This window comes from Terrapene carolina, unplaced genomic scaffold, assembly GCF_002925995.2.
Source record: "Terrapene carolina triunguis isolate 2854851 unplaced genomic scaffold, T_m_triunguis-2.0 Scaffold85, whole genome shotgun sequence".
Classification (NCBI taxonomy): domain Eukaryota; kingdom Metazoa; phylum Chordata; order Testudines; family Emydidae; genus Terrapene; species Terrapene triunguis.
The window spans coordinates 4,832,256-4,846,198 of NW_020664436.1; the positions used below are offsets into that span (position 1 = coordinate 4,832,256).

The 13,943-nt window shown below is 42.3% G+C and overlaps 1 protein-coding gene across 1 annotated transcript in view; it reads right to left on the bottom strand.

Annotated features, from left to right (window-relative positions):
- The window catches only part of DNAH8 (dynein axonemal heavy chain 8), a 525,323-nt gene that overhangs the window by 350,116 nt on the left and 161,264 nt on the right, over positions 1-13,943 (bottom strand). The window contains exons 21-22 of the mRNA XM_026649503.1: positions 9,704-9,845; positions 5,355-5,470 (exon numbers count right to left, since the gene is read on the bottom strand). Coding sequence (XP_026505288.1) covers positions 5,355-5,470; positions 9,704-9,845 — 258 coding nt within the window. The remainder of the gene's footprint in view (positions 1-5,354; positions 5,471-9,703; positions 9,846-13,943) is intronic.

Below are 13,943 nucleotides of genomic sequence, written 5' to 3' on the forward strand. Positions count from 1 at the left end.
ATTCAAGGCTGGAATAGACATCTAAAGAAGTTTGTGGAAATGCAGTTATGTGTTCCAGTATGAGATGAGATATATATTACCTTTCTTCAAGTCCTGGTTTATCCTAGCCACCCAGGCAAAAGGCATAAGTCAAAAGACCCATTAATGGGAATAGTAATGCATCTTTATAGGTCTTATAATACCAGTGTCAGAAGCAAAACTTTACTGCTCTCCTATTGGATAAGGTAGTCATGAGATCCATTTGAGACAGGAAATATGACTCAGACTCTTTGGTCCAACTGTGATCTCTTTGCAGGAGTGGTGCAAAGGAAGCAGAAAGGAATGGTTACTTAATTCATGATAACTGTACATCTTCAAGATATATTGTCCACACAGATTCCACTCTGGATGTAGAGGCACCCAATGTGTGTGAGATTCGATTCTTTTGAGATATCAGTGTACTTTGGGCCATTCCTACACTCTGGCAGCCCTTGCGACCAGCTGAGGGTATAAAGGGCAGGGTGGCCTCAACTGCCTATCAGTTCCTTTGCCAATAAGAATCCAAGTGTCAGACTCTGATTTAGCAGGGATGGAGGCAAGTAATGGAAAATGTGAAGATAATACATCTCAAAGAACTGCAGTTACTGTGATATGAATAAATGTACTTTCTTCTAGAGTGATTATCCGCACTATTTTTGGTGACTAGCAAGCAATATACTGTTCTTGGACATGTCTAAGAGGGGTCCTACTGAAATATCAATTGAAAGACCACTCTACTAAAGTTTGCATCTGATCTAGAGGCCTGTACCAAGGCATAGTGAGTGGTGTAAGTATGGACTGAATTCCAAATCACTGCTCTACAAACCTCAGTCAAGGGAACATTGGTCAAAGACTGGCAGAAGCTGCCTGAACTCAGGTTGAGTAAGACCTTATGTGACCAGGTGAATCTTGCTTCATTAACCCATATCAAGAATGTATAAAGTCCAAAACCAATTTGGACAGTCTCTGTAAATAAACTGGTGATCCCCTTTCCATTTTGCAAATACAACAAATAGTCTTGGTGAGGTCTAACTAATCTAATCTTGGCCATGTAAAAGGACAATGTTCTAACCACATCTAGCGTATGAAGTTTTACTCTGGTCGGGGAAGAATGAGGTCTGGGGGGAAAAGGCTGGTAGATTAATAGATTGATTAAAGTGAAAGTCTGAGACAACCTTAGGCAGGAATTTAGGATGAGACCTCAGGGTGATCTTATCCTTGTGAAAGACTGTATGGAGGGTTCTGCCAGGAGGGCCTGAATTTCCCCTTTTCTCCTGGCCAAAGATGTCTTCATGGAAAGGTGACAGTATCAGCAGGGAGCCATTGGCTTGAAGGGAGGAACAATTAAGCAAGTAGGCACTACACTGAGATCCCAGGGAGCAAGGGGTTCTCTGATTGGTGGAAAGGCATAAGTCAGTCCCTTAAGAAATCTCAGTACAGTAGACTGAGAGAATAATATGTGCCCCTCTAGCAGGGAGATGACCCTTAATCAAGCTAAGAGACATTCCTGACTGTTTCAGTGAGGAGTAAACAGTTCAATATATTTGGGACCATTGTTTGCAGAAGTGCCAAGTGCTGCTGTTCAGACTACATGGAGAAAAGTCTTCTTTGGATTAGTAAATTTGTCTTGTGGAAGGCTTCCAACTCTGAAGTGAGAACTTTAGGATTGCCATTGAGCAATTCCTTTCAGCAGAAGTCAGTCAATCAGCACTCAGGCTGTAACATGTAGAGTCTGGGTCTGAATTGAGGACCTGACAATAGTCCTGAAACAGTAAGCCAAGCAGGGCCAGTTAAGTGATTGGCTTATAAATCGAAAGCCTCATCAAGTCTGAGTGCTAGAGCTGCCTGTCCCAAGATGAGGCTATCAGATTGACAGTCTGAGTCTTATCCAAGCTTCCATAAGGCTTTGGAGGTCATGGATATTGTTAGAAAAACATACATGAGGTCTGCAGTCCAAGGGAAGAGGAAGGCATCTGTGAGGGATCCTGGGCTCTTACCTCCTCTGGAGAAAAACCTCTGGCATCTGTTGTTGTGGCATATCGTGTATAGATCTATCACCAAGTATCCCCTTCTGTGGAACGCATTTTGGACAATAAAGTTTGAGGGATCATTCAGGGTTTTCTGAGAGGTCTCTACTGAGCCAATCTATCACAGTGTTCTGAAGACCCAGAAGATGGAAAGCTATCAGGGTGATATGAGGCTGAATACTCCAAGTTCACAGATGCAAGGTTTCTTTACACTGCGGGGGAAGACAAGGCTCCTCCTCGCCTATTCATGTAATGCATGCCATGGTATTGTCTATAGGCACTGGTATGGTAAGTCTCCATAGGAGGGGCAGCCAAAGAGCTCTGAGTTCTAGCATACTGATGTGAAGGAAAGTCTTGGGCATCAACCATTTCCCTTGAACCTGAAGTTGGTGTAGGCATCCATGATTAGGGTCTTTAATGGAAGGGATGAGAAGAACAGAACATCTGTGCATACCTGAGCCAATTGTGTACACTAGCCCTGTTGACCTCAAGACCCAGGGTAACAAAGAGGTTCTAGAGCCTTTTGAATGGAGCCAGTGAACTGCTGCAGGGGTGTACCCCATATCAGCCAGTTGTGCAGGTAAAATAATTTGGATTCCTTGCCTTCTTAGGTGGGCTTCAATCACAGTGATAACTTTGGTAAGCACCCTTGGAATGGTGGACAGGCTAAAGGGTAGTACTTTGTATTTGCACTCAAATATCTCTACCGTAAACTGTAGAAATGTTCTGTGTGCCAGAACTATAGAGCTGTGAAAACAGGCATCTTGCAGGATGAGAGCCATGAACCAATCCAAAGGATCCAAGGCGGGGATAACAGAGGCTAAGGCGACCATCCTGAATTTGAAACTATGAATGAAGAGATTAAGACAACAAAGGTCTAGGATGAGTCTAAATCTCCTTTTCTTCTTTTGGATTAAGAAATCTGGAAGTAAAAGTCTTTCCAGCTGAATTCTTGAGGTACCACCTCTACTGCTCCCAGCTGTAGTAAGGAGTTGAATTCTTGTTGCAAAAGTGTCTCATGAGAAGGGTCTCTGAAAAGAGATTGGGACAGGGGGGAGAGGAGGACATGGGCTCAGTCTGAAACTTGATGGGATACCACTTGTTCACAAATCTCGAGGTCCCACTGGTCAAAGGTAACAAGCAGTTGCCAAACTGAGTTGAAGGAGATGTATCCATAGATGCTCCAGCTGGGCTCTCGAGAATCACATTAATACTGTTTCTGGGCACTTGCCTTTGTTGTGGGGCTGCTGAGGGGGAGATCAATGAGTGCCTTTAGTGGAATCATTGTCTCTTCGTCAGTGGCTCTGAAAGATGTTCTTGAAACTGTTGAGGCCTGTATCTGAATGAGAACTGAGGCCACTGTTATTGATATTGCTTGTGATTCTGAGCTGGAACATGGAGATCCAGTAAACAGAGGGTCATGCAGGAATTTTTCAGAGAACATAATTCTTCGTTAATGATTTTGTTGAGAAGATCATTCCGTTGAAATGCTAAGTCCTTTATAGTCACTTGGACTTCACAAGGGATGCCAGAAATCTGGAACCAAGATGACCGCCTCATTGTCACAGCCATAGCTGTGGTCCTTGTCTCCATATCTGAAACATCAATCACTGTCTGGAGTGTTGTTCTGCTGTTGAGTTGACCCTCAGTCATAGCTGATCTTATCTACTCTTGATATTCCTTAGGGAACATATCCATCGGGGTGGGAATCTGTCCCACCGTAGGAAATCATATTTTGCAAGTGCTTGATCATTAATTATTCTAAGTTGAAGGCTCATGAGAAGTAGACTTTCCAACCCAAGAGGTCCAGTTTCTTTGGAACTTTTTCTCTGGTCTGCTGTTTTTTGGCTCTCATGTATGGCCTGGACAACCCAGGACCTTTGTGAGTGGGGTGTTGTAAAAAATATCCGTAACTCTTAACTGGTACCTGGTATTTCCTGTCTGCACATTTGGAGGTCTCAGAGATAGATACAGAAGTGTGTCATATGGTCTGAGCAACAGTCCTTCATTAATAGATAGGGTTAGTCTACCTGACTGAGTGAGTTGTAGAATGTCCAACGCCTTGTGCTGTTTATTCTGGATTATCTGTAATGGGATGTCTGAAGTATCAGCTAATCTCATGAGGTCCTGAAAAACCTTCAGATTCTGACTCTTGACCCATGGTTCTGATCTCCAGTTTGTCACCTGCCTCTGACCTCAGTTTTGAGCCCAAGCCCCCCTTCCATTCACACACAAATCATTCTGACTCTGGTCAGCAAGCACTCACAATGCAGGTACTAGGACTCTGCTGGTGGGGGGGTGGGGGTGAGTCAGAAACTGAGTCCTGCTGTGATTCAAGTCCAAACACTGTCACTTTGCAGTCTGGACACAGGTCAAGCATCAGACCTTAGTCAGAAGGTCTGCATAGCACAGTATGGACACATTAGCACAGCTCTTAGACCTGTGTCCAGCAACTGAAAACACAGTTTACAAAGTAGTTTGGATGCTCATATGCGGGCTTGGAAACACCAAATCCACATGCCAAAGACCTGGGCTTAGGGCGCAGTGTAGACATACCCAATATAATTGTAGTAAGTAGGATGCAAGCAAGAGGAGCCAGCATTCATTTTGGGGATAAAACTCATAAGGATCTTGTGTCAATCTCTGAAGAAAGGAACAAAGGCAGGAAAGTCTAACAGTACTGGACTAAAGGAGTTAATAGGAAAATATCATTCAATCCACAGGACCCATGAGCACCATGCACCTGTACACAACCCAGTCACCACTCACCATAACACATTACCACTCACCTGCACCCAGCAGCTCTAACTCCTGCCACTAACATTAGCACTTAAGTTAGCACTTAAGCTTCAACTCCCTTCACAGTGGGAGATGAAAAAAAAGAAGGTGGATGCCTTCCTGCACTGTCTACCAGAAAAATATAGGGGTGGACTTTCTGAAATGAAGGGGGCAGTGAGGAAATGAAGAGGAGGATAGGTAGCTGGTTGTACTGTGGGGAAGAGGAGAATGCTTGTTTGCCTGCACTAGAGGAAGCCTGTCTGTTATGGCCTCTTATTATAGCACAACATTTTGGGCTGGTGCTCAGCCAGTACATCTCTGGCTCCCTTACTGAAAATGTGGTTAATGAAAGCCACGCTGCAGCATATAATACATTCTTTGAAAGATAAGACATTTTTAACCTTATGAACTACACTCAGAAGTTGTGTGGTGGCTTCAGTTACTCAATTATGAAAAATTAGGCACTTTCTGTTCAGTTCTAAAAATATTTGTTATGAAATTCATAAATTTTCTCTTTTTATAATGAAATACCTTTCTAAACTCATCTTCTTTCTCATTGTCCTCAGCATCCTCACTAAGAATACCTGAAGAACCATCAGTATCTCCCTCCTCTCCATCAGCCCCAAATGCCACATGTTTCCCTTCTACTGTAAATAAAAAACAATTAGAAGACAATACAAACTAAAATAGACTATAGAGTTATAACAAATATTAAATTATATAACTATTTCTTGTAACTTGAAGATTGTATTCTGCTTTAGAGCATGCTGGAGTCAATGGAAATCATTCCATTCAGTTTAATGGGAGTTGGAACATGTTTGATTTTTCTCTTCACAGCTATGGCACATGGTGCTTTGTTAGCTTAAGGGTAACATATACAAATACATACATATATATACACATGCATATACACTAAAGTGAGGCGATGTCCATTTGCTAAATTACAGAGCAATTTCATACATTTCTGATTGCCTCACTGCCCTTGGCCTTCTAAACTTCTTCCTTAGGGCTTATTTTAATATTCCAAATCCCTTCAAACAGCTACCATTTTAAAAAGATTAACCTGCCACCAAAATATTTCCTCCTTCTTCCCTAAAATGTGCCCCTTGTTGAAATGAAATACAGAAGGACATAGATTTTAAGGCCAGATGGGACCGCTATGATCATCTACTCTGATCTCCTGCATAACAAAGACTAAGGGTACGTCTATACTTACCTCCGGGTCCGGCGGTAAGCAATCGATCTTCTGGGATTGATTTATCGCGTCTTGTCTAGACGCAATAAATCGATCCCGGATCGATCCCGGAAGTGCACGCCGTCGACGCCTGTACTCCTGCTCCGCAAGAGGAGTACGCGGAGTCGACGGGGGAGCCTGCCTGCCGCGTGTGGACCCGCTGTAAGTTCGAACTAAGATAGTTCGACTTCAGCTACGTGAATAACGTAGCTGAAGTTGCGTATCTTAGTTCGAAGTGGGGGGTTAGCGTGGACCTGCCCAAAGAGGCACCTTTTATTTTTGCAGTACATGCAGGCATAGTCAACTACAAAAACCATGACATTCACCCCAAACCGCACTTCTACCTGTCCATCAACAAGCCCAGCTATAAGCTTCCCCCTGAACCGATCCAAATCCTTCTGCTGGAAACAGGGGAAGACCAGGCTCCGTGTCATGTGATTCTTATACCCACTTAACAACTTGAGAAGGGACTATGGATCTTGTTCTCTTAAAGGTGGAGGGGGAAAAAAAGTTTTCAGGGAATTGGATCCCCAGCGATTTATGACTGGAGATGGTCTTGGCACTCCTCCCTAACTTGAGGAGAACTGTTATGTCCTTGTGGCAGTATCACAGGAGGAGTATCAGCTGGTGTTGGAAGACACAAAGACCTCCACAAATCTCCAGATTCTGAGCTAAGCAAGGGTCCATAGGCTGAGAACAATTGTGACAGAGCTCCCCTATTGGAGCTCCTAAGTTCATCTCCTCACAGATAGAGCACCTTCTCATCTTTTGCTTCCAACAAGGTGATGAAAATGGAAGAAAGGAACTCCATCTTGTTCAAGTAAAGAACCTTTTTTAAATAGTTGCCTCAAGAAAAGGCAAAAGGCAAAGGGAATGAGGCTGTGTACCACTGCTAGAGTTTGGCTTTAAAAGCTGGAAAATGGAAAGGAAAGGAAGGAGACCACATTTACTGGTCTGGAGGTGGATAATGGTGTGGCCAAGTCCCAAAGCCTTCATAGAGAAGTTTGATCTACTTCCAGAATACGCTGGAACAGAGATATAGCATGGATATGTCTCAAACTGGGAAAGACGTTAGAATGCAGAAAGCCCAAAATATGTGTCCTAATATAAAGAAGGAATGCAGACCAGCCCATCTTAGACCTCAGAATATTTAATTCCTTCCTCATGAAGTTCAGATTCCACACGGAGACTCTTGCATCCATAATTCCCTCCCTGTCCACGCTAGATTGGTTCAGCACTCTTGACCTCAAATATGCATATTTTCATACATTGATCATACCTTCACATCGCAAATACCTCTGTTTCCTGGTTGGGGAAGATCGCTAACAGTACAGGATGCTCCTCTTTCACCTTTCTACTGCTCGTCAGGTATCAAGATGCCCCTCAGTCATGGCAGAGCATTTAAGATTGCAAGATTCACATATAGCTCTGTGTGGATGACTGGCTAATAGCTTCATTTCATAGAATCATAGGACTGAAAGGGACCTTGAGAGGTTGTCTAGTCCAGTCCCCTGCACTCAGGGCAGGACTAAGTATTATCTAGACCATTCCTGACAGGTGTTTGTCTAACCTGCTCTTAAAAATCTCTAATGATGGAGATTCCACAACCTCCCTAGGCAATTTATTCCAGTGCTTAACCACCCTCAGAGATAGGAAGTTTTTCCTAATGTCCAACCTAAATCTCCTTTGCTGCAATTTAAGCCCATTGCTTCTTGTCCTATCCTCAGAGGTTAAGAAGAACAATTTTTCTCCCTCCTCCTTGTAACAACCTTTTATGTACTTGAAAACTGTAATCATGTCCCCTCTCAGTCTTCTCTTTTCCAGACTAAACAAACCCAGTTTTTTCAGTCTTCCCTCAGAGGTCATGTTTTCTAGACCTTTAATCATTTTTGTTGCTCTTCTCTGGACTTTCTCCAATTTGTCCACATCTTTCCTGAAATGTGGTGCCCAGAACTGAACACAATACTCCAGTTGAGGCTTAAACAGTGCAGACTAGAGCGGAAGAGTTCCTTCTCGGGTCTTGATTACAACACTCCTGCTAATACATCCCTGAATGATGTTCGCTTTTTTTGCAACAGTGTTACACTGTTGACTCATATTTAGCTTATGGTCCACTATGACCCCCAGACCCCTTTCTGCAGTACTCCTTCCTAGGCAGTCATTTCCCATTTTGTATGTGTGCAACTGATTGTTTCTTCCTAAATTGCAAGAATCCCTGACCATCAACATGGACTGTGCTTTAATTCTTTTTGAGAAACCAGATCTCAGAATAAGTTGGAAGGAGTCACATCTCTTCCTACACAGCAGATCCCGTTCATTGAAGCAATTTTAGATTCCCAAATTGGAAGAGCCTTCCCTCCAGAAGAAAAATTCCTAAAGATTCAGTCTGCCAATGAAACTCCAAGAGACTCAAACCAGATAGTTATGTTCTTCTTCAGACTGATGGGCCTCAGGGCTTCAGCAACATATGTAACTCTAAACACTCACTTCAGAATGAGATTATTACAGCATTGGCTAGCAAGAAATTACCAGCCAAGTCATTTGCATAAAGCTGTCTCTTCCAAAAGAAATGCTCTTTTCATTTAAATGGTGGAATCAGAGAAGCAACATTCTGAGGAGGGTGTCATTCAATCCTCCACTCCACTATCACTTCAGATGTATTCAACTTGGGATGGGGCGCTCAGTTCAGCGAACACAGTCATTGGAACCACTTTGAGAAATATCTACATATCAGCATGGTGGGGCAAAGGGCAGTCTAACAAGGTCTCAAATCTTTTCTACCTCACCTACAAGATTAAGCAACTGAAGTAGTAAGTGACAACGTGGTAGCTATGTTCTGTATAAACAAACAGGGAGGAGCTCATTCTTTACAGCTCTGCAAGGAGGCTATAATATAATAGGACTGGTGCATTCATCACAGCATTTACCCTATAGCATTCCATCTAGAAGGAAAAGACAATATTTGGCAGATCATCTCTGCAGGGATGGGGAAGAAATACAAGAATGGTCCCTGAAAAAAGACAAAAAATATTTGCTGTTTCAGGGCACCCAGAAATAGATCTTTTCACAAAAAGACACAATGTGAAATGCCCACAGTTCTGCTCTGTGATTCAATGCTTGCTACTTCCCATTAGTGATGAATGAGGAGAGAAGCTGTGCAGACAGAAAATTATCAAGTAAGAAATATCTTATTCTGTTAGCAGCTTCTCTCTTCATTCAACCCACCCTGATAGTTCGGTACATGATCAGAATACAAATTGAATTTTTTCTCAAAAGGAAGACTTAGACATATAATTGTTTTAAGATTAATTAATATATCACGTTGTTGTCTTAATGCTAATAATAGGCTGCTGGAGTATTTCTGCAGTTTTGAAAGGACTTTTATGAAGGTCTGAACTGAAGGGTGGGGCTTAGTCCTGGAGTCCTAGCAAAAATGTTGGACTGCATCTGAATTCAATAGGTGGGGAGCATTAACCTATTAGTGAGGAATGAGAAGAGAAGCCATGCAACAGAAGAAGGGATTGAAGGCAGAGGTCTAAAACAATCATCTTTTCTGGAAAAAAATTCTACTTTGTCAGATACTATCTCTTTTCTCAAAAACTTAGAGTAGAAATTGTTTAACATAAATACACATACTAATAAGTACCTGGCAATGAATACTTTTTTAAAGTTTTCTTAGAATCTTTAATTTCATAAATTGTCTCAAATATAGATATCAGCTCCTGGACAGCATCTTCTATGTGCATACTTTTGTGGTTCAGTATTTCAGCCCATTCTTTGGTGTAAGTCTGTTAAAATATATACAGTAAGTTACCTTAATACAGATTGTCACTTGGACATATGTTTAGTACACTGAATATGTATTTAATAAGGGTAAAAGAATACACAAAATTCATGATCTTGCTCTCAGATCATCTTTTCTAAAAGGTGCTATTGCAATAGGAAAATATTTAAAAAGTGTATTTACTGCTAATGAATGTTAGCCAACTGAAAGCCTCAGAGATTGGAGACTTTTTCTTTTTTACAAAACAAGAATGTATGAATAGCAGTGCAAGCTTCTCTGACTGTCATGTGCCTTAACCCTGATCTGCAGGGATCCTCCCTAGGTTTTTAGGGGGAAATCAAGGGATTGGATGAAGAAATGTAATCCTCATATTTACTAGAGCATGTTCTGTTTGAAATATGAAATACTTTATTAAATTTGGGTAACAAAACTTAATTCCACCATAAAATACTGATTACAGTATATGCTAGAACTAAAACTTACTTGTAATATATGCACCTTTCAATGTAAGTATTTCTACTAAATATAGATTGGGACTTTTAAAGGAGCTTAATTTGGGCTCCTGATTCCTTTAAGCTCCTTGGAAAACCACACCTTAAACAGTATTTCATGTGCTGTTATTAATCTCAAAATAAATAAAAAAATAAATAAATACATTTTTGATCCCTGAACTGAATGTATCATACAATCCTTTACGTTAATGTTAATGCACACACATCTCTTTTCTGTGTAGGTACTTGCAGGCAGTGACAAAGTCACCTCTCAACCTTCTTTTTATTAACTAAATAGATTGTGCTCCTTAAACATCTCACTGAAAGGCAGTGTTCCCCAAAGCATTAGGCATACCTGCCTAACGATACACAAACAAGGCTTCTTATGTGTTCTCCAGAGTCTCACTTTTCAGTTTTTTTTATCTCTAGCTTTTATGGTTGCAGAAAAAACCTTAAAAACAAGACCTTGAGTGTAAAGGAAGCAGCAATGTGTGCCTGAATTTACAGAGAGCCTGAAATAATAGTTCTGAGGCATGAATGTTAACTTAGATGCCAGTGATAACATTTTAAATGTCAACATTGTTTACTATTTCACTGTTCAAAGCATGTAAGAAAAGAGAGGATGCATCATATTACAAAGACTTCAAATATGGATATGTCATTAAAGCCACATCAGGGCTGAAAGGGGTTGATTGGTTTAATTTTCTCAGCTTTCTAAAGTTTAGAGAACATTGCTGTAAAGATTTTTTTTTCCAGCTCTCAAATCTTTCCTGTGGCTCATCTCTGAACCCTCTCAGCTGTAATCAGACTCCACAGTAGCAAGCAAAAAGGTGGTTAATCTAATATATATGGACAACTCATCTTGAAGAACCACAGTAACTGTAAGGTAAGTAACAGTTTCTTCTTTGAGTGCTTGCCCAATATATATCCTTTTTTCTATATATATTCCACTGATGGTGAGTCACAAGTAGCAACCTAATTTGATGGAGCTGACATCCCTGATGTAAGACAGCCCTGCCAAAACAAGTTTCAGATTGCAATATTTCTACTACGGCTGTGTAAATATATGTATTGAATGCCAAGTAGTCATCCTACATATTTCTGCTAAGGGCACACTTCTCAAAGAAGTTGTTGTATTAATTTATGTGGAATATAAGGACTCGGAATTAAAGATGTTAACATGACTCTCTTACTGTCCAATATTAAACAGCACTAAACAAGGTTCGGGGTTTGATATACCGAGATCTCAACCTGCTTAGTACCATGGCAAACATATTAACAAAATAGAGGGGAAAAAAGGAAAAAGTTAAAGCATTTGAAATGTAAAGTATTAAGTAAGGCTTTCATTTTAACAGTATCTCTTATACTCATTCCCTTTAGCTATAGAGAGTCTTTAGAAGGCAAAAATCTCTTATTTAACAGTCTCTTAGATTATATGAATGATGGTCATAGGTGTCCTTTGGGAAGGAAAGAGAAGGGCTGGAGCTGTCATCATTGCTGTTGTTGTTGAAGTCTGATCCTATTTTCTAGAAGACAAAACAAGACACATACACACTAGAGGGAAAAGAAAAGAAAAGAAAAGAAAAGAACAGCAAAGATAGAAAATGCAGCTTCTATTTCTGGCATTGACTCTTACTTGCAACCTTACTGCTGGAGAAACACAGGCATGGCACATGGTCTTATGAACCACTCAAACATGGGAAACTTGTTCCAGTATTGGGCTGTTTAGGTCATTGCTTTTAGCTGTGTTTCTCTAGTCACAAGTTTACAGGAGTGTTGCAAAATATAAGGCCCTGGCTGGCTAAGACAGACTCTTATTAGACAGAAGGCAAAAGGCGGAGGATAGGAAAGAGAAGATATAAGGTGGGGGGAAAGGACACACTGGGAGTGGAGGGTGAGTTACAAAGTCTCACATCCCAAGTGTTGTTCAGAATTTCGCCAACATTAGTGAAGATGGCAATGTCATCTGGTTCCCCCTCTCTCTGGCCCAGTCTGGTCAGAATCAGAATGATAAAGGGGCAACAATGTTAAGATGGTGCCAAAAGACAGTGCGTGTGGGGGGGCAGATATAATGATAAAGCTCACTCTTTCCCCATCCAGTGTAAGGCCCCATAGGTCTAGAACCCAGGCTTATAGAGTGACCAGGCAGTTAACATCTCCAAGCTGGTACCCAGCAGCAGCTGTAGCAAACCTGCATGCCACATCCCATGACTTGCTGTGGACACAGATCATGGGAAGTTCCACCTCAAAGGTTTGGTGGGGAGCAGCCCCATGGCCCCTGATTGGCTCCCTGACCTATATAAACCCAAGGGGCATTCCAGGAGCATCCAGACAACAGTATGGAGCTTCTGTAGCTGCCATGATTGTTCCTATTCTATGCTCTTGAATTCCTAGCTTGACCTCAGCTTGTTTTAGACTTCGCTTCCTGACTCGGCCCCTGAAACCTGACTTGGACTCTGACCCTTGGTATAGACCCTGGTCTGGAACTGTTTACGAATCCCTCAGCTACTCTAAGCCTCAGGTTTGCCACTGCTTTGACCCTTAGCCCTAACTGCCCTTGTTGGGATCCTGACAGACAGCACTGTGGTAGCCAGCTTTTCCCACAGAGTCTCTTCCTGAGGACCCCAAACAGGGCTGGGTAGGTGGAACAGCCCATTCCCTCATTATTTTGTTCACGAGTTAAGCCTAGTTTCCAACACACCAATTTTGATCCACTGATTACTGGTCTCACCTTTCTATTGTTTACCAGGCAAGATCTTAACACAGTCCTTGAATTATAGTAGTCCTTTTAATTTAGATTAATTCAGTTCTTTCTGTCTTTCTTTTATACCTTCTCTGATCCACATTTGTTGTTACAGGTTATTGTAGCAGGAGCAACTGAAGGTGCTACAACAGCAGAATATCCCATATCCCAATAGCTCAGTGGTTAGAGCACCTCTTTAGAGGTGGGAGACCCTTGTTCAAATGCATTCTCGCCCTCTGCTGGGGGAGGGATGGGGCGAGGTGCGGGGCCGGGAATTGGCATCGCAGCTGGGAGTGGGGCCGGAGCAGAGCTGGGGATGGAGAGGGGCTGGATGGCGCTCCCTCCATGCCCCCTGTAGGGGCTGGGCCAGGACCACCATGCCCCCCAAACATTCTTCTGCACCCCCATACAGGGGCATGCCCTGCACAGATCATAGGAAGTTCCATGGCACAGGAAGACACCAGCTAGGGAAACTGAGTTGAGTAACAGGTTTGCTGCACTGGGGAACAAGAAGGAGAAATGGATAGAAGATGGGGTGATGAGGAAGAAAGGAAAAGAAGCAAGTCCCTGAATAAGAGAGGTGTGACAAGATCCCCGGGGTGCAGCCCAGGACTGGGGGACTGGTGTGCTCCCTTAACTCTCTAGCCTGGGCTGTCTCTCACAATGTTTTGCTAGTGACAAACCCCTCCAGGTGCTGTTATCACTCAGCACAACTGCATTTGGAGCCCCACACCCACCTAGATTGCATGAATGCTCCCAGAGCCACTCATGAATCACACAGAGAAAAGCACCAGCCGAATCCCCACAGCTCTCAGCCTTATACCTCAAGCCATGCATTACTCAAGAAAGGGTCTTGAGCAGTGCAAGT